A 19,993-nucleotide genomic window follows, 5' to 3' on the forward strand; every position below is an offset into this window, starting at 1 on the left:
GACCTGACACTTTGTTTTGTTTTGAGTTAAGTCATTCCGTCACGGCCTTATCAACCTTTGTGACATTCACGTCAGCACAAAGCAGAACTCTCTGTCTCGCTCTCTCTCCGATTCACAAAGAAAGCTGGCTGCCGTGCCAACGCACTTCTGCTCGGTCAGGTATTCATTTCAACGGTGACAGTCGGCGCTTACCGCATTAGACACACTGATGAAATATAAGAGCTTGTTTGTGTGTGTCGCAGTCCTTGGCTTTTCCCAGACTGCCTCCTTTGTCTATATCGTTCTCTCCAAGCAATGTAAGTGAGGGATAGTGCAAGGATCAAATATTGGTTATATTGCCGGCGGTGATGTTTGAAACTATAATGGAGTCTTTTTTTTTTTTTTTTAGATTGAAAAGCATGTGTAGCTGTAGGTGAATCTCAGCGGTCCTTGAAAAATAATCCTCACCAATAAATATTACAAGAATGCAGCCGACAGTGATAAATAATTTCGTGATCATTATAAGTGCAAACGAGAGAGGTCGGTCTTTAATGACAGAACTCAAAAGTTGAACAGCAAAGGTGAAACAGATTTCATTACAGGGAGACGACTTCAGTTGTGAATGTTAAACAAATATGTCAGAGGTGGTTTGTGTCAGATGTTCACAATGCACTAAAAAATTTAGACTGTTTCATGTTGTGATACTTTTTGAGCTTCTTTTTAGCAAGACAGAACAAAAAACTGATCTCCAATGCCAGGGGTAGACAAGTTCGGTCCTAGAGAGAGTTTTCCTTCTTCACACACCTGATTCTAATGATCAGGGTCGTTCTCAAGCTTCTACGGAATTTGCTGATGAGGGGAAATTTGGAATCAGGTGTGCTGCAGCAGGAAGACTTGGAAAACTCAGAATAGATCATGACCAGAAAACGAGACTCAAACCAATAGATTCATAACCCCAAAGAGGTCATTGGTAAACCAAATCAGGTTTCATTAAGATCTAAGGGACACCAAGACTTAATGGCTGGGTTCAAGCTCAGGTCATGGCAACTTTGGCTGAGCTGTAACATAAGACTCGGGTGATTTGGACCATTAGGCTTAAATACCTATGGGTCTTCATATCTGGGATGGGGCTTATCACCACTGCAAAGCAAATGTGCTCCCTTGAAGAGGCGAGGCTTAGAGGTGGAAGGCGCCAGAGAGAGAGAGAGAAGGACACAGTAGGGAAGGGATGAAAGAAAATGAAGGTAATGAGAGGCAGGGAAGGGAAATGGTTTACACAGCTCACCACAAATTGCAACAAGCGAGGAAGGACTGACTTGGTGCTCGGTACTGTTCACGACTCCCCGTTAAATGCAATTCACAGGTCAAGAAATGATCGATTGATTCTGTTGGGATTGATTCAGACCAAATGGAAGGATTCAGTCCAGCGTTCTAGAATCCTCCTGGGCCTCATAACATCGTTCGTCTGTAAATGCCTTAGCTGCATCTTCTTCTAGGACCAGCACATGAGGGAAGTTGGCCCTTGACAAATTGGGAAAATGTTTCAGAATTCTGGTAGTGTGTTTTGGTGTTGGTTAGTCTGTTGGTGGGATTGTGGATACTGTGAGAGCTGATTGGACTGCGGCACCGTAGCTTGGCTAGGTGGAGTCTGGTTTGCTAACGGGTTTTCCGATTGGTACTTTTCCAGTTCTCTCTTCCTCCTCATGGCCGATTGCAGCTGTTGTTTGATGACGGAGATTTGAGTCTCCAGTTCGGACAACTCTTGCACTAGTGGGATGTGGCCCACACCCAGTCCAGGATCACAGTCCCCCGCACTCAAACCCAGACACTGTCCCGGAGTCTTTCCCGGTGTGGCGCTCCCCTGTCCTCGCCCAAGTCCTTGGGAACACAAGCGGCCCAACAGGTTGGAGCGCCCGTTCGAGGCGGTCACAACGGGGAGATGTTTGCCCAGTAGAGGAAGAGAATGGTGAAGCGGAATAGCCGAAGTCGGCGGGGAAGATGGACGCTCCAAGTCATTGTGCGCCTCGTTGGGAAGAACCCTACGCCTGTTACAGAGCGACGAATCGGCGGGATTCCAGGAAGCCGACTGGTTGTTTCCTTCATTGCACCTGGAGATGCAGACAAAGACGGAAATGTAAGGTAGGACTTTGTTTTTTTTATCTTTGCTAATGTGGTCCATGTACTGATTCTTGGAAACCTACAACCAGAGATGCCTTGACTCATTATACAGATGACAAAACCACATTTTTACTTAGACCTGAAGTTAATATTATTAGATATTATAACATAACATAACATATATTAAATCCAAATAGGTGCATCCTTTGAAAACTAAAGATCCCAAAATAAATAAATCAAGTGGACTTTTAAAGCCCTGACAAGTTTTAAACCAGCACAGAAGGTTTTACCAGGCTTGACAGCCTTAAGTGTGATTGAGCTGAAACGTGAACCGGTTGAACATCTCCTGTGACTGAAGCTGCTGCAGCCTCTGACACAACAGTGACTCCTCTTCGTCTAAGTCACTTCCATCCTCGTCATTTGTGATCTTGATCCAAAATCAAAATGAATTCGCCCCGTTCAGCACTTTTTACACTACAACGTGCTATGGACAGCAATACGCGGATTTCTATTCATTTGCTTATCCGCACTTCTCTAAACTGGTGTTTCCGTTGAGTCAGCAAATTTATGATTGTATAGTGTTGTATAGTAAAACAAAAATCCCGATTGTGCTCTATGATTTAATATTCTATATAACAGGATGTATGGAGCCATAACCCCATGACAGCCTATAGTTCTATTCATTATTCAGACAGCAATAATTAATTTAGTTTTACAAGTGCTCCGAGTCAGACAACCGCAAAAGGTTGTTTTTCACTTCTCTGTCCCGCTTGGAGGACGCTATAAGCATTTTCCTTATGTCACTTTCAAAAATAGCCGACATGCACTTTGCCACATTGTCCTCATGCTCATAATGTGCATAAATATTAATTTCCGACAATGTTCTTAAGCGTTACATATGTTTTTCCTGTCGGCAAGTTCTCCCTACTATTTTCTCGACAAAGGTTGTTAGCCGATAGCATTTAAAAGCTTTTAATTGGAGCAAAATACAGACTCCATTATACCCGCAACACACTGACAGGTTGACAGTTATAACTTGAATTGGAAGGGCACAGCGCAGAAGGGCCTGATAGAATGAATTGAACTCCACGGGCAGAGTAATCTATTCTCATTACTCAGACATTCCTCTTGATTTGGAGTGTCCTCTCAGCGTGTAGAGCTAAGCTAGGACAAATTTGAAACGGCATCACAGAAGCTTCTCTCTCTCACATAACAGAAGTCTTACTCAGCAAAAGCTCAATGGATACTTTAACCTCCTCTTGAAAGAATAAAGCTACGAGTGTAGGACACAAATCATCCTTATCTGATAATCTGCAGTCATAGTGACTCATGAGAAAAGCTGGAGTGGGTGCAGTGATGGTTTTCTAAAGAACTTGGTTGAGTTTTGACCGTCACAGAGGTGGTCTAAATTGCGGTACAATCAAGGCAAAGAGAAATTAAAAACAAGTATATTTGTGGATATTAAGGGATCTTTGGGTTATACCCGAAATAGCTAAATAAATCGATGTTACCTCTTCTCGGGTTTGGTGACAGTCTGGAGCTTGTCGTCGGCGAAGACGGAGTTGAGGGCTCGGTGTAATCTCTGGAGAGGAAGCAACATATCACTTATTTGGCCTCAAACAAACTTTATGAGAAAAAGATGAGTACCTGACTGGTATGCAACCAATATTTGAACCGTGGCTCCTTGACCCTCGGAATCACCAGCTTATACACGATGTGTTCGGCAATGGTGGTCAGCAGAGATAAAGCCACGCCCACACAGAGCATCACAAAGAGCCCGGAGAAATGTTTTATGCCCATTTGTAAGGTCTGCGAGGAGATATAGAGGAATACCAAAGTTGGTGTTGAAAGCAGAACAGTCAGAGTCATCTCAAATGAATTTTCTCGAGCATGAATGCGTCACCGCTCCCTAAGAGGCGTATCATGAGTGTGCAAGTAGCAATCAACAAATGTGATCTTGCACTTTTCTTAATGGAGCTCTTGCTACAGATACTGCCGAAGCACATCCCCCCTCGTATGAATCTTTTTTACTGCGCCGTATGGAGTAGCTCTCAATACGGCTGCAGTGGCCGCATTATCAAGTGATGCGGGATGTAAATACATGATGGATTAAATTGGCCATCCGCCATATTGTGACTCAACTAAGATGGCTGTAATGACATTTCAGGTGAAGCCAATTACTTCCAAAGCTGGGGGGAAATTGGCTCGGTGCTGTCAACATGTTTGGCATCATGAGAAATTCGAAATATTTTTTACTGGGATACTACAGTGAAATAAAGAGGAAGCTAGTTGAAAACTTTTTTATAACTTTACCGATTTTTAAATTGTAAGCAAACTCAGCCTGGTGCCTCGGTTCATTCAGGCTGCCTTGAAATAAAACAGGAAAAAAGTTAAACCAAAGTTAACATTCACAGACTGAACAAAAGGGGTTCAAGGATTGACCCTTGAGGGACTCCACACAGTAGCCAATCAATCGCATTCAAAAGTTTTAATGCTAACAAAATACTTCCTTTCCTCCAAGTATGACAAGAACCATTTTAGGATTGTTCCATTTAACCCCACCCAAAGTTTCCAACCTGTCTAACAGTAATTAATATCAAATGGCACGCTGAGATCAATAAGTGACAATCGTTCAAAGCTAGGTGATGATTCATTCCGTTCATTGAACGTGTGGTATTGATTAATCAATTAGTAGTCAAGAGATTATTTTTAATATGCAGTCATTATCTCATGTTGTCTGGAGTTGCCCACTTCATGAAAGGCGATCTATCAATTTTGTTACTATTTTGTCGGACAAAAGTTTGCCAGCCATCCGATTGAATGATGGCTTTGAAAATGCTGAGCGTGTCTCAAACGTAGCAGCATGGTCAATATTTTACTGCTTGTGTCACATGAATCTCTTTGCTTATTCTGTCTTATGTTCACTTTGACAGAAACTTGTAACATTGCTGAAAATGATTGCAATGTCAAGGTAATCACAAGAGTTCATTTGCAATGAAACATGAGTAATGTTTAGCTGAATCATTTTTTTACAAGGCTTTCATTTGACAGTTTATACTACGTATTTCGCCGCCCGCCGCTTGGTGCACCTCTGGCATCATCCGTGATCTGCTTGCCGGGCCTCGGACGGATAAATCGCGGAAAATTGAATGGCATCGAGCTAAATGCCTGCAGTCATCATAGAACGGGGCATGGTGCTGGAAAATGAAATGAACCTGAAGCGACTTGAACGTCTGCAGCGACTGACACCCTCTCGAACAAATCTGCGGTGTGAAAAAGCTGACTTATTACAGTATTAAGGAGAAGTGGGCAAAATTTTACAGCTCAGATATGTATTTTTTTAAAATGATAATTCTTTCATTATTTCATCTATTGTTTTTAAATTGATGTCCATGAATGTGCTTAGTCCTAAATAAATAACTAAATAAATGAATACATAAATAAATATTAAATAAATAAATAAATATAAAATAAATAAATATTAAATAGATAAATAAATAAATAAATAAATAAATACATAAATACATAAATAAATAAATAAATAAATAAATAAATACTATAGAGCACTATTGTGGCAAAGCAAATACGGCATTTTCGTGAACAGAATTAAGTTACAAGTCCCGAAACCACATTTTTTAAAGACCTAATAAGGTTTGTACAACCCAATGTAAGCAAGGAGACACTTTACGAGATCCCAAATCACAGCCGGCAGTTAAAACGACTGACTTGTCGTGGACAACGGTACAAGATGGAGCTCAGAGGGCTGTTTGACTGCTAAGGACAAAGCAAAGTAATGGACGTCCAGCTTGGTTAGCAGCTGGAGGGTTTCAAGAGGGCTGACTTTGAATTACAAGTTATTGCACACATGGTTGTTGAAATGACCTTGAATGGAAAGCATAGCGAGAGCACCTTTTTCCTGACGTGTTTTTAAGAGGTAGCCATTTTTTTTGAGTACGAGCATGAATCTTCAAGTAGCCTTGACTTTTACACTTCTTTGTACTCCGACTCGGCGCCATTATGTAAGGAAAAACGCTCGACGGATGCCACTCCAACGAGCTTATGAGTTTTATTTTATTGTTACCAAATATAAAAGATTGAGTGCAATCACAAGTGACACACATTTACAGGCAGCCAAATAAAAGGCTGACTCATTTCCTGAGTTCATTTATAGAGATTTTTGATTGTCTTTATCCTGACTACCTTTTTTTTACTAAGTTTAATCGATAATAATTGATAGATATACTTTACCGCAGCCGTGAGGCAAATTAAAGAATTCGACAATTAGGAGGGAAACAAATGTTAAAGCCAACAGTTAATGATCTAGATAGCCATCCTGCATCTCCTAATTAAACATTAAAGATGCATTAGGAAGATAAGCGGAAGTTGATTGTTGCAGTGAGTTGCTAGTTTTCGGACTTCATCGCATTAATAACCACATTAACTCGTGCTTATCAAAAAGCGCTCAGCAAAAAAAAATGAAATTAAGAAAAGCAATTTAGGATTCTGCTTATCATTTCAGCAGGTCATGGTGCAACATAGACGTACAGTACCTAGAGGCACACAAAGCGACTCTCATCGACGCGAGTACGTTCGGTGAATATAAAGAACGCAAAGTCAAATAAATAAACATGACATCGAGATCAAAACAACATCAGCGGGGTTTAATTGAAACGCCGCCAAGGTGAAGGCGGCTTGCGTAATTACCTCAGTAACAGCAAAGCTGCGTTTCCCGCATGGCACCACCTTGTACCATTTGTCATGCAGCATGTCCATGAAGCCGTCCGACTTGTACTGACTAACAAGCTCGGAGAAGTTGGAGGTGAGCGGAGAGTTCTGAGGCAGACCGATCCCGTATCCTGTCAGTGGACACACAATCAAAAACAAAAGAATCCATTTTGTGGCAGCATTTTTATTGATTTCAGTCTCAAGTTTTCATTCAGGTCGCAGGTGTCTACGGTGATGACCGTCTTTTTCGAAACTTTCTGCTTTCCCTCGGCAACCAATAGTGTCAATAACGGCAAATTCTAAAAGTACTAACCACTTGATGTGAAAAGACCTGGAGGCTGCATTAAGTAATTAAAAGCAGCGATGGTATGTGGGACTATCGAGGACTGTAATGGACGTTAAAAACCACGGGGACGTTTTCACTGCGGGTGGAATGATGCTTTCTAAATGGGCCTGCAATTATCAGGAGACTCGGTGAACTTTAAGCTTTTGAAAGCTACAAGATAAACACTGTTAAATGATGTCTGGTAGGAAAAGTTGATAGATGGAAACTGATCGTAGGAGGAGGACGAAAAAACGATTTTTATGTTCGCTTACCTTCGATCGCAAACGGTTTGCCAACAGTCAGAGTCTTGCAGTCTGCGTCGATTGAGACCTCGTAGTCTAGCAGAGCTTTGTCCATGATGAAGGCGTCCAGTTTCTGGGGATCGGCCCTAAAAAAAAAAACATTTTTCACTGTGTTGTCTTGCGGTTGGATCCAGATGATTTTAGTTCTCGACTCATTTCAAAACTGGTTTCCAAATATAAACATGTTTATTTCATGAACTTTTGAACCCACCACCAAAAATATCAGCCCGTTACCGACACACATCGTCATTTCTGTAGCGTGGCTTCATCGAGCTCTTCTATTCACGCTCCATCTCTGAGGTTGATTACTAAAACGTCTTTGCATCTCGATGCTTGCAGGCGGGTTAATAAGAAAAACCTGTGCTTGAAATTGCATTGTTTTGAATTCATCAGCGACGAGTTGAGCCGTGAAAATCTGGATCCCGATGGAGGTGATAATAGCAAAAGACGAAGCAACCCTGCAATATTTTTATTATATTATCACGTGACTGTCAAAAAATGACAAATTTCAGGCGTGCATCCTTAAGATACGATTTCCGACCGCTGAGCTGTAATTTCCTAAGGTCGACATTTTCCTTGAACCTTATAATCAGCATTTTGGAGACTCAGTTGAGGGAAAAAAAAATGTTTCACCCTTTTAAATTGTGTTCTCTCCAAGCTCTGTTTGTATCCAAGCGGCTGTTTCTGACTTTATTTTTTTGCTTTGCTCAGTGGGGACACCGGTGGAATGTCGAAGCAGCTTAGGATGACAGCGATGGTGGTGAAAAAGAAGACGATAGGAGCTGAATTTGAAGTGAAGGCAGACTCGCAGTAAGGAAAATGACAGCAGTGTTATTTTTTTTCCTTCTTCTTTTCATTCACTTGACATTTGTGTGATATTTCCAGAGACAATAAACCCTTGCAGAATCATGACTGTGCAAATATTTGTATACACATGCATGAGTATGCAACAAAAATGGAATTACTTGAGATTGTGTATGCCGTCCGGTGTTGCCGGGACGTTGTATCGCCGCATGTACTCGTGCATCTCGGGAAAACTCTTTCTGACGTAGTCCTCGGCGCTGCTTTCCTTCACCGTAGCGAATCGGAATCCCTGAGAGGGATGGTGCAACTGCAGGAAAGATAGCAAAGGCATTTAAGCTTTAATAATATCAACCCTACCACCTTACTTCAATCTACTATTGATTTTCTACAGTTACGCAACAATTTCCGCATTCGAGTACCTACATTTAGCAGTGAAAGGTAAATACATCCAAAAGAAGCTTTTTTGTATTACCCTATCAAATAGAATCTAAGAGATATGATTTTTTTTTGATCATGTGATCAGAATTTGGTTGTCCGACATGATGGCAGTTGAGGATGTTTCAAATAATAAAATAATTTTTTATACTCCAGGTATAAAAGCTGCTGTACCAGGTTATATGGCGTATTCAAACATTATTTAACTTTAATTTGACATCCATAAAAAAGCCGCATCTGATTATAAGGTTGGGTTAGGGTTAGGGTTATTTTGGGTTAGGGTTAGGGAATTTTGAATCGTCTTTATAACCGGAAAAATACGGGCAATACATTTTTTTAAAGACTTATCCTGGTACATTCGCACTGTCTGAGTTGGAAATGAGGCCAAGCTGACTGCATGAACACCTCCACTGACAAGTCAGTCGACCCGTCTGTCAGTTTTTGTGTCAAATACCTTTGGGTCATGGATCCCTGACAGCTGCTCATAGGTCTTCTCACCAACCATGACCGCCGCCAAATTAGCAGTGTAGGTGGACAGGCAGAAGAGACAAAAAATGGCCCAAAGGTTCATCAGCAGACGGCCCGTCCAGCACTTTGGAGGCTTGATGGCGACGGTTCTCCCAAAAAGTATGGCGTAGCACACGTTCAGAGCCGAGGAGAAGGAAAAGACGCGGTCTCGGTTGCGTCCCCGTGGCGTCATACCAAATGGGCTGTGCCACTCGTATAAGGTGAGGAAGATGGCGGTGACGTGGAGAGAGACAAAGATCCCCAGCCACATTGACCAATGGAGAGGCCACATGAAGGCCCCGATGGGTGCCGCGGTGTCACGGGTACGAACCTAAACACAAATTCAGAACAAGGTCAATGATAATAGCGATAGAAAAATGAGAAGAATCAAAAACTGACCAGAATTCCCAGGCTGGTGGAGAAGAAGGGCGAGGTGAAGTCAATGACTTGGCTTCTTGCTGAATTAATGCTAAAAGATGTCACAGCTAGGTGAGCAGCACCGCTAAGCAGGTCACCAACTAATCCCGTCCAGCGTCCATTTTTAAAGCCTCCGTATTTCCCATCTCCAACAATGTAGAGGTCAAAGGTGAATCCCATGTCCTCTGCTAGCTTCTCCAGCAAGTCAATGCAGTAACCATAGCAACATTTCTTCGCATCTGTAGGGACAGATCCATTTGGTCCTGCAAGATTTTGGAAAAAACTCTGTAAAACCGATGAGTCATTAGTGAGCGGGTCGAGGCACAACTGGCCGGCGGGACACATCCCGTCTCCATCTACATCCCGGGTGAACACAAACGGGTGCTCCACCAGCGTCACCACCCGTAAATGCAGCCTGGTGGGTCTGCGCCAGTCGCCTCCCCCTCCGGAACCCTGTCGGCTCGTCCAGGCCCCATGGTCCATCAGAACCTTCCCCCTACGCCAACGTCCTAGTCTCGTCCAGGTTGGCTGGCCGAGGGGGTCCAGCTGGAGGGACCAGATGTAGTGATGGGCTTCTGAGATGACATTTTGGCTCTGACGATCTCTGGATATAAAGCCACTCTGGCCCTCAAAGGATGTGTTGGAAAGAAATCTGCAGGGGACCAAACAGAAGCATGACTTAATAACCGTTCAACTTGGACAATGGATCCACAAAACTCCCTCAACCAATAAGTCAGCTCCACGTGACGGTTTCTCGAAAATAGAAAGCTGTCAGCAACATCAGCGACAGACACGAGCCAATTTCACACCGACTTCCCAATAAATTGCTGCTTCAGACGTAACAGAAGAGCCAGGAATTATTTGGCCGTCTGTTTCAGACAATGGCCACCCAAGCGAGACGTCGCCTCGGCCAAAGTATGCAACACTCGGCTTGTCGTGAGATAACCGGATGGATGGCGACACTCACACACCGTCGTTGTTTTGCTTTCATCGCCAGGGACCGGCCGAAGGAAATATTGTCATAGATGATAATCTCCGCTCTCTGTTTATCCACCTGCGTTAAGACCCCCCCCTCCCATCTCATATTGGTAGCATCCACACAGGACAGTGAGCAGATCAGAAGGCCTCTTATCTGTATTTACCTTAAACACGTCACTTTTAGCTTTGCCGGACATCTGTCAAGTCATTGCCGCGGTGTAAAATCAATCCACTCGTAAGGACGACATGAAAAGGTCATAAATGAACGATGATGTGTTTAAGGTCAGAGGATGTTGGTTAGTTGGGGTTCAAATGTCAGAATATTCTTTAAGTTTTAATTTGTATGTGTTGTGATGAAGAAAAATAAACAGGATTCAGTTACGGGTTATCTCAGTGTGACTATTCATAATATACTAATATATTAATATATATAGATGTTTGTCGGACTATAAGGTGTACTATAGATTATAAGGCGCGGGATAAATTAAATTAAATAAATTTATAAGCCATTAAACTTTATTTAATTTCAATTCGTCAGTGTTAAATAAAGTGTGCATCTGATTTTTGGGAAGATGAAAAGATTTTAAGTGTGCCTTATAATCCGAAAATACGGTCCTGTACGTTATTTTCATTTTATAAAGTATTTTGTATTTAATACAGAGCTGTGGTTGACAAATTGCATTTGAAGAATCCCAATAATTCTGTTGAGCTTCAACTGTTATACTATCTGCTTAAATATGATTGCATAATGTGACAGAATAGTTTTTCCGGTGATTGTTGCGCCGCCATTTTTTTTTTTAGCCTAAATAAAAATGCCCGCGACAGAGATGAGGTGTTCGTTTTGGTGGCTTGAGTATATGCGTGTGAAATTGAGTGTTACAACAGAGGACAGAGCATGGCCTCATGATCACGCCATGCCTCGCAGTGAGCTATGCTACTGGCTGTCCGAGATTGTCCGGAACCAGAACGGACACGCACGCTAACACACACCCGCAGTCATGTTTTCCATCACACCCCCGGAAATCTCGATGAAGTCAATACCTCGCTTGTCCAGACCCAAAACCTGACCGCACAATAGCCACCCATAATTTTAAACTAAACTTGATATCACGACAGTGACTCCTTGCAGGCTATGAGAAGAGAAAGGAGCTGAGCTGGTAGACTTTTCTTGTGATGCACAGTCACGATTTTGGAAGACGGCCTCTCGCGGTTGTCTCTTTCATCTCGGACGCCCGCCGTGATTTTGCTGTCTCACACAAGTCCAACAACGCAAAGTGACATTCAACAAGAAAAATGGCTCCTACTATCAAGAGTCTTGCTGACAAGTGTGATGAATGTCCAAGCTGATTTTCTTTTGTAGAACCTGATGGGCCATTCGTTCTCATGCATCATCTACTGAGGAGTGGTTAGGGTTAGGGTTAGGGTTAGGGAGAGAGACTAGTTTGTCCAATACAACCAATACCAATAATTTGAATAATTTTTTGAGTTAAAAAAAATCTGTCAATTATGTGCAGATTTTTGCTTTTCAAAGTCTACTCTGAATTCTCTACAAATAATGGAAGTCCACTGTATAGTTTTTGGTTGTAATATCACCATCCACCACTAGATGGCAGATATTGCTAGTTTGTACCTATGAGGCCCATTTGAGCAAAATTCAGACAATTTTAGGTCTCAATGATTAATTGACTATAAAAAATATCGATTAATTTTATTGGTTGTCAATTAATCGATTAATCATCACTCGGATTGTGATCACACATACGCAATTTACCTGCTTAACATTACGTGGCATTATTAAGATTCCTGATCCTGGTAATTCTCATGATAGTTGCTCATAATCAAATCCAAACATTTGGTGGTGTTCCACGTCATAAATCTGATTTATTTGGTGTGTAAACGCTCGGCTCAAGGAATTTTAGTGCGAATATATTCTTCTGCTTCATTTCACTCATTTGCATGGAAGCTAGTTTTATCGCTGAGGGATGCTTCGCCCTTTAAACACAACTTAGAAGTTCACAAGTAATAATAAAGTGTAACTTTATTTTCAGGGTCGCCGGAATCAACGCGCCACATAAAAATGAAGTTTTTATTATTTCCTGTGTGATTCACAAATGGAAGACTGATGGCATTTGAAGCGGAGAATCCAAGCTGGTATTTTAAGCTGGAGAATGACAGCGGGGTGAATCAAATCTGTTTCTCACCATCACGACCTCATTGCCTGCCATGTCAGCTCTGTGTTCTTGATGCCAGAAGATACGCGAGCAAAGAAGCGCAGCTGTTTTTATGGACGCTTTAAAACAATCTCACACGCCCAGAGCAAAACGGAAAGTGTTTGACTTACACAGTACAACCCACGGAGGGAACATTTATTACGTAGTTTTTTTTTTTTTTTGGTAACCGAGCTAGCTTGGCACATTAAGAGCATGAACCACTCATCTGATTAGTGATCTCATCTGCAATTTGTGCAAACACACTCAAATTCTTTCTGGGGACTTGACAAGACATTATCATCCATTATGAAAATTTGCAAAGCTTTGACAAAAATATACAAGAGAGCCAGTGCACATGGCTGGCTTAAAATCATTGACATTTACTTAGTCGTAAATGACATCGACTTTGCAGTGATGCCCATATTTAAGCTATTAATGGCAAGCTTTGCATTTTTGCAGGTTGTTTGGACCTGAACGTTAATCAATGTTTGGTTTAAAAAGTTCAGGATAACCAAAAATATGGGAAACAATTGAAAACAATTTAATGTGAGTCTTTGCCTTTGCTGCTGCCAGTATCTTTATTTTCCCTCATCATAATACAAAGTGATGTGCCTTGAAAGAATCTTCCCACAGGAGCGAGAGAATTAACATCCAATGATGCAGTACTTGGTGCTCAGCCATCAGATCAGAGAGGTAAATAGAAAGGAGTATAAAGTGGCATCTCTTTGAGGACGTTATAACACTTCCTGCTCTAAGCCCATAAAGGCAAACCAAAAGTAATGTCAGGACAAACAAAAAAATAAAACCTAACCTCAACAATGTTAAATTGCCAAACTTTGCAGTTTGTTGATTATTTCAAAGATTTCCCACTTATATTTCCCTTCCTTTTTCGACTCTTGTTTCAAGCATTCAAGGTGTCTTCAACATCTCAAATGTCAAAACACAATTTGTACAACGACACCTTCTCCGTCACGGGGTGGCAATAGCTCATCTTTGAGGAAGGCTGTAATCCCGGACGGGGTTCTCCTCAACCCGCTTGTCTTTGTCTACTGATACATGTAATTCCAAGAGCGACTACTCAATAATTCATAAGATGCTCCAACCAGAGTAATGTTAATACAAGCCTAATTCCCTTGCCTTTCTTCCTTGAGATGCTGATTCAGTTATTTTAAGGTAAATCTCAGCAGGAAAAGGCACACTGGAATTGTAATGCAGCGGCTTGTTCACTTCACCTTCTCATCAAAGCGCTACGAGCAGAAGTGCCATCAATTCAGTCTCGGTTGGATAAAAGAAAAAAAAATGCTACGAGATAATAGAATGTATTTAAGAGCAGTCAAATGGTTTGCTAACTACCTTAGTGACTATCAAATAGGTTCAAGATGATGGTATTACTCCGTGCCACCTGTCAATTCATTATGGTGTCCCCCAAGGGTCTATACTAAGTACCATTTTATTTACTATTTAAATAAATGTCTATCAGGGGACAAAAATAAAAATCAGCTTCTTACCTTGTCAAGTATTCCCCTGAGCTTCCATTTCTCGGCTGTACATCCATACAATTTGTAGTTCCGGGAATGAGCGCCAGGGCGGGATTCTCTTGGGCTGCACTTCCGATAGCCCGTGCCACCAGTTCCAACGAGTCTTGGACGTACTTATCCAGTGAAGGTGGCGCCATGATCCCGTGTGCCAATAGTCCAAGGGGTAATCCTTCTGTTCTCAACTCAGCCACATTCTGGCCATCCCCTAAGATCCAGTGGAATTCCGGAAGCGTCATCCGAGTGGCCGTCGCCCAGAGTCGACGAACCTCCCGAATCTCACAGCCGAAGGTCACCACTCCGACTGTGGTCGAAGGCTCTCTCAGGGCCTCCAACTGCCGCATGAGAGCTTGCTGCTGCTCCGTTTTAGCGTTGGAAGCCGAAGCAGATGAAGACAAATGATGGGAAAATGTCGATGACAACTCCATTCCTGTTGAGACACTTAATGCGCCTCCTGAGTTAGATAAAGATGACGACGGCAGTGCGGAAGTTGAAGATGTCAGGTTGACAAGCGCGCCCAGGTGGAAACGGGTGTTATTTTTGATGAGGAAAATAAATTCACTTATGTCCCATTGCTGGCAGAGCAACACGCTTATGTCCCACCAGCCATTCATCATCAAAAGCGAGTAGAGGAGATGAGGTGCCGGGGCCTCCGCTGATCGCATTGCCATTTGGAAATGAAGAGGATTCTGATGAAAGAGGAGATTAATTAGCAAGTGTAAGAAAATAATTAAAAACATACACAGAAATGTGTCATGTAATGTAAATGTGAGATGACAAAAAGGAGAGTTCAAAACATGTTGTTTTACCCCCAACCACTAAGGGGCAGTCTGTTTATTTTTGTACAGGTGTGGGCGGGGCCAGAAGGCTATAAAGGTGGCCAGGTGTGACTTAGCAGAGCAAACAAATGGAAGGTGGAAGTTACTGCTGAAACTGTTGGAAAAGTTTTAAGGTAGGACCTACATTTTTTGTCTGAACTAAAGAAAACCAAATGTTTGTACTAGAGTACATTTGTTGGACATTTTTTTGGTTCCTGGTTATAAAATACAAGTTGTTTTCTTTCAAGGAATTATATGTTGAAAGTATAAAGTATAAAGTAGTGGTGGACATGTCCCCAGATGTTTTTAAACATTTCATTTATGGAAATTTCTGAAAATAGACTTCTTCCTCAAGTCTTTTCAAGAGATTTGGAAAATAGTAGGAATGATAAGGAAGGAATGGAAACGATAAAATTACGATAATATCAGTGATAAAAAAAAATGGAATGACGCAGATAAGATTTTTGAAGGGGTCATTTGGATTTCAGAGAGGGCAAGAGAGACGTTGGGGAGCACTGCGAGAAACAAAATGAAACGCAATTAGACGGAAAGGGAAATAGCGACTGGGGAACGTTACAGTACGGGAAATGGGATAGCGGGCGATGGCTTGAAGATGAGACCTCGAAAACAGATGTACTGAAGTGGAAGAGGAAATAAAAAATGGGTTATGAATCCAGCACTGGAATTACTTTGCCGCTTTGAATTCAATTTGTTCCTTGAGACCAGACACAGAGGTGAAGAGAATGGATTTTCAACCTTCACTTACCTGCTTCCATGAATATCATTACTCACATCACAAGTTATACTACATGTGTTTATGCCAAAGCAAAAGACAAAAAATGAAATATAGACAATATTCGTGACATACATAATATCTTCTAATCGTCGATAAAAAAGGGAGTTCCACGACCTTTTAAAAAAAAACATGATAAACATGATAAATGAGAAACTTATTTTAAAAAATGGCGGGAAAATGGCTTTTCAGAATTTTTTTGTAAGGTACACGTCTCATATATTTTTTATTCATTTATTTTTTGCTTAATTTTGTTTCAAACTCCCAAAATGGAAAAAATATCCACTTGTTTGATATCCTAATTTTTTTTTCCATCTTCCTACTCCTATTCATGTACGAGAAACTGAGAGGAATATCTTGGGACGTACGCATAAAATTATTTCTTAACGTTTCCCCGCAACCGACATACCTTGGTGTTAATCGACTTTACACAACCTGTGAAACCAAAATCTATCAGAGCCACCAAAAGCTTTTAATCACATTAGTCACTTCATATGCGCGTAATAATTTTTCATTTGCTTTCTAAACTCTGCCAATATAAGCATCGGTTATAGCCAATTAAAAAAGCTGTTTCCTGATTGGAAGATAAATAAATGCCACTTCGTATTGACTCCAACCGCCAAAATCTGCACGTCCCAATTCAGTTCTCATTGTACTGTGAGCGCCTAAATCTGTTGATGTCATGAAAATAAGATGAGGGGGGGGGGAAGAAAAGCTCTGCAGTGCGGCTACCTGTTAACATCTTTGTACGAGATCCCAACTGTGTACCAGAATCATTCATTCATCTGTTTGTTCACCATCAAGCCGGCTATCCATTAATTTGCTTCCAAATGCTACCTGTCTATCCGCTGTCTAATCATCACCCAGTCATCATACACATTTACAGCTCCCACCATTGATCCTTTTCACTTCTACCATCCATTCATCCTCCATACACTGGCATCTTTCATTTATTCACAGTTGACAAATGACTCAGTGGATAGATGGACCCCAAGGAAGATCAACGGATGACTGGATGGATGAATTTATTACTGGATGAAAGGCGATGGGGCAGATGAATCAGAGGATACAGTAAATGGGTGTTTGACTTGATTGGTTACTGGATGGATGGACGGGATACATGCAAAGGTTAGATTACTTGATGGATGAATGGACAACCCAAGTAGCTAAGATTTACCCGTATGTTTCCATCCATCCATCCATCCATCCATCCATCCATCCATCCATCCATCCATCCATCCATCCATCCATCCATCCATCCATCCATCCATCCATCCATCCATCCATCCATCCATCCATCCATCCATCCATCCACCCATTCACCCATTCACCCATTCACCCACCCAAGCGCTCACCATCTAGACTTTCTCGTCTAAGGTACGGAAATGGGAAAGAGACAAAAACACACACAGTCTTTTGTGTCTGAAAGTGGCAATTGTCCCAGAAGCATTCATCCACCCTCCATGTGTGTGTACGTGTGTGTTAGTGTGCACGTGTCGGTTTTATTTTGAGCTGTGTGCACGGAATATCAAAAACTCCCCCGGTGATGAGCAATGACTCTCCTGTCAGTACAATTTAAGAGTGTGCATTTACTTGCAATAAATCAATTTAGTTTATGTGTCTAAGTGAAGATGGCAGATAAAGACACTGCACAAAATAGATTTAATGTTCAACTAATTTCATTTTTTAACTAAAAACCTGACATAAAGTTCACTCGTGAGTTCATTAAAATGACTAAACGATTTTTTTAAAACAGCAGTAAGGATGCTAACAAATTTCTTATACGGCTGAGATAAAAGATTCCTTTCTCCAACCGATTACTCAGTACCATAAAATCCGCATTATCGATCCAAGGTACACAAATCAACTAATTGTTTCAGCCTTTAAACATAACCATGAGAGGTAACAGGTAAGAGATCAATAGTGGGGATGAAAGCCCATCCCGAGGCGAGATTGTCCTGTGTATTCATCTTCCACTGACTTGGCAGCGCTATAATAGTGGAATCATTGGCTGCCAGGTGATCACCTTCGATCATTTATGGAAAAGGAATCACCCCCCACCACACCCCCGCCCCCTCCTATTTAACTGCTACCATGGACAGCTCCCTCGCTTCCGTTGCCATTTTGGAGCGACGTGCGTGTTTTTGGAAGCCAACACAAAGATAAAATGCAAATTCTATATTGCACGAAGGCCTGAGCGTAAATTTGAACCTTGAAATTGTGACGCGGATATGCTAACCACGTGCCACATTATAGTTTTACACCACTGCAATTGTAAAAAATGGATTCTGTTACATATATTTATCAAGAAGCATATTCAATTGCGCAATAGTCTATTTGATTATGTAAATGTAATGGAATGTGAAATCTTTTTCGATTTATCTTGCACAAGCATGTAAAAATAAAAATCAACTTCTGTTTTTTATGATTACCTCACTTTGTCGCTTAAACTCTCTCGGAAGCACGCTGACAACAGGCACCCGAAGAGCTTGAGATACGAACTCCAACTTAACAAACTCGTCACGGTTCCGAGGGAAGGACACCACGGCGGAGATCCCCTGCACGACCACCGTGTGACACACGCTCTCCACAAAGGACAGCGGGTCCTCATCCTCGGGGCTTCCCGGCGAGGAGAAAGAAAAGGCTGGAAGCTCTCCGAGTCCCGAGCCCACCGCCATGACGAGCTCCAGTGACAAATTAAAGGGAAGAATCCCGGCTCGGTTCACAGCCTCCACCGCGAGCAGGATTGACTCTCTGGGTGCGAATAAACGATCATCCCACGATGTGTTCTCTTCCCTCTGCCGTGCGTGGATTTTACCCCGATTCCCACCCCGTGGACTGGGAGCGGAACTTCTACTCCGGAGGCTTCTGAACTCGGCACTTTTGGAAAGCTGCTTGTCCACATGCGCTCGCCCATTTCTGGTCTCCGATGGATCCCCCGCGGTATTCCAGATATCGGAAGTGCTGGTGTCGGGGAGTAAGCGAGGATGCACATGCAGAACTCCCACCCGAACCGTGTGGCCGATGCGCTTTAGAACCTGACAGGGCTGCGGGTGCGAGTAAGAGCACAGCGGGAAAAAGACAATTGCGCACATCAGTAAACACACTGAGGAGCTTGTGCCATTCACCAACATCATCATCAGCCCCATCTTCAACGTCCCCAAACCATAACCGGATCCCCACAGATCGGCCCAATGCGGGGGCCGCTCCTTTGGTGCCCCTCCCGGGCCCCACGGCGTGGCCCTCGTGATGCGCTCAAATCAACCGCAGCCCTGAATCCACGTCCAGATGCCGGTCCAGCTCCAGGCAAAGTTGCGCGTTCCTCCACAGACTCGAACAACAGGCAGGAGCCGCGCGCACGCAAGTAAATATCCCCCAAAGTGCCGTTTTTCATCTCAACAGATTGCCATCATTCAAGCCTAACGCGAGGGAACAGGTTGTGCCATTAAATGACATCTTCACGTATTGGACGCGAAAAAAAAGAAAGAGGAGGACGATATGAAGACAAAAAATGTCCACTGCGCATTAATAAACATATTCCAAAAGAGTGGAAGCCCCTTTTTGGCTTGTTGGCACAGAAAGAAAAATAGCCCATTTTAATCCAAAACGCAGGCGCTTCAATAATCTCAGCAGGTATTAGAAAAGATGGACATAAAAAAAAAAGACATTTCCCACTTTGCTGAGCGTGTGTTGACAGGTTCGAGTCCACGTCAAATACTGACACCGCTGCCGGCACGAGAGCGCAGTGGGTTGGCTCTCATTGCGAGGAGGTTTAACCCTCTACTGGCTTTACCCCCAACATTCCACACCTCACTTGTGTCGGAGAAGAGACAAAAATGAGACAAAAGTATTGGAACACGCGGTCATGACGCATACAATCAATTGCTTTCTTGCGCTATTCAGTGAAAAACGTTTTTCCCATTGTTAAAATGACTAATTATGTAATTATAATTTTTGTGTTTTATTTTAGAATGTGATTGTCTGATTTATCAGAATAGAATCAACCTAACAAAATATACCAAAGAATTTTGTGCAAATTATTTGAGT

At 42.2% G+C, this 19,993-nt stretch overlaps 1 protein-coding gene across 1 annotated transcript; it reads right to left on the reverse strand.

Moving 5' to 3' along the window:
- Positions 1–498: 498 nt before the first annotated feature.
- grin3a (glutamate receptor, ionotropic, N-methyl-D-aspartate 3A) lies at positions 499–19,667 on the reverse strand. Its single transcript, XM_049737823.1, has 10 exons — positions 18,379–19,667; positions 14,309–15,024; positions 9,595–10,264; positions 9,143–9,526; positions 8,415–8,560; positions 7,420–7,535; positions 6,802–6,953; positions 3,745–3,906; positions 3,609–3,679; positions 499–2,087 (listed from the first exon to the last, which is right to left on the reverse strand). The coding sequence occupies exons 1-10, from the start codon at positions 19,093–19,095 to the stop codon at positions 1,523–1,525; spliced, it is 3,699 nt and encodes a 1,232-aa protein (XP_049593780.1). The 5' UTR covers positions 19,096–19,667; the 3' UTR covers positions 499–1,522.
- Positions 19,668–19,993: the final 326 nt, after the last annotated feature.

Source organism: Syngnathus scovelli, chromosome 13, assembly GCF_024217435.2.
Source record: "Syngnathus scovelli strain Florida chromosome 13, RoL_Ssco_1.2, whole genome shotgun sequence".
NCBI classification, from domain to species: Eukaryota; Metazoa; Chordata; class Actinopteri; order Syngnathiformes; family Syngnathidae; genus Syngnathus; species Syngnathus scovelli.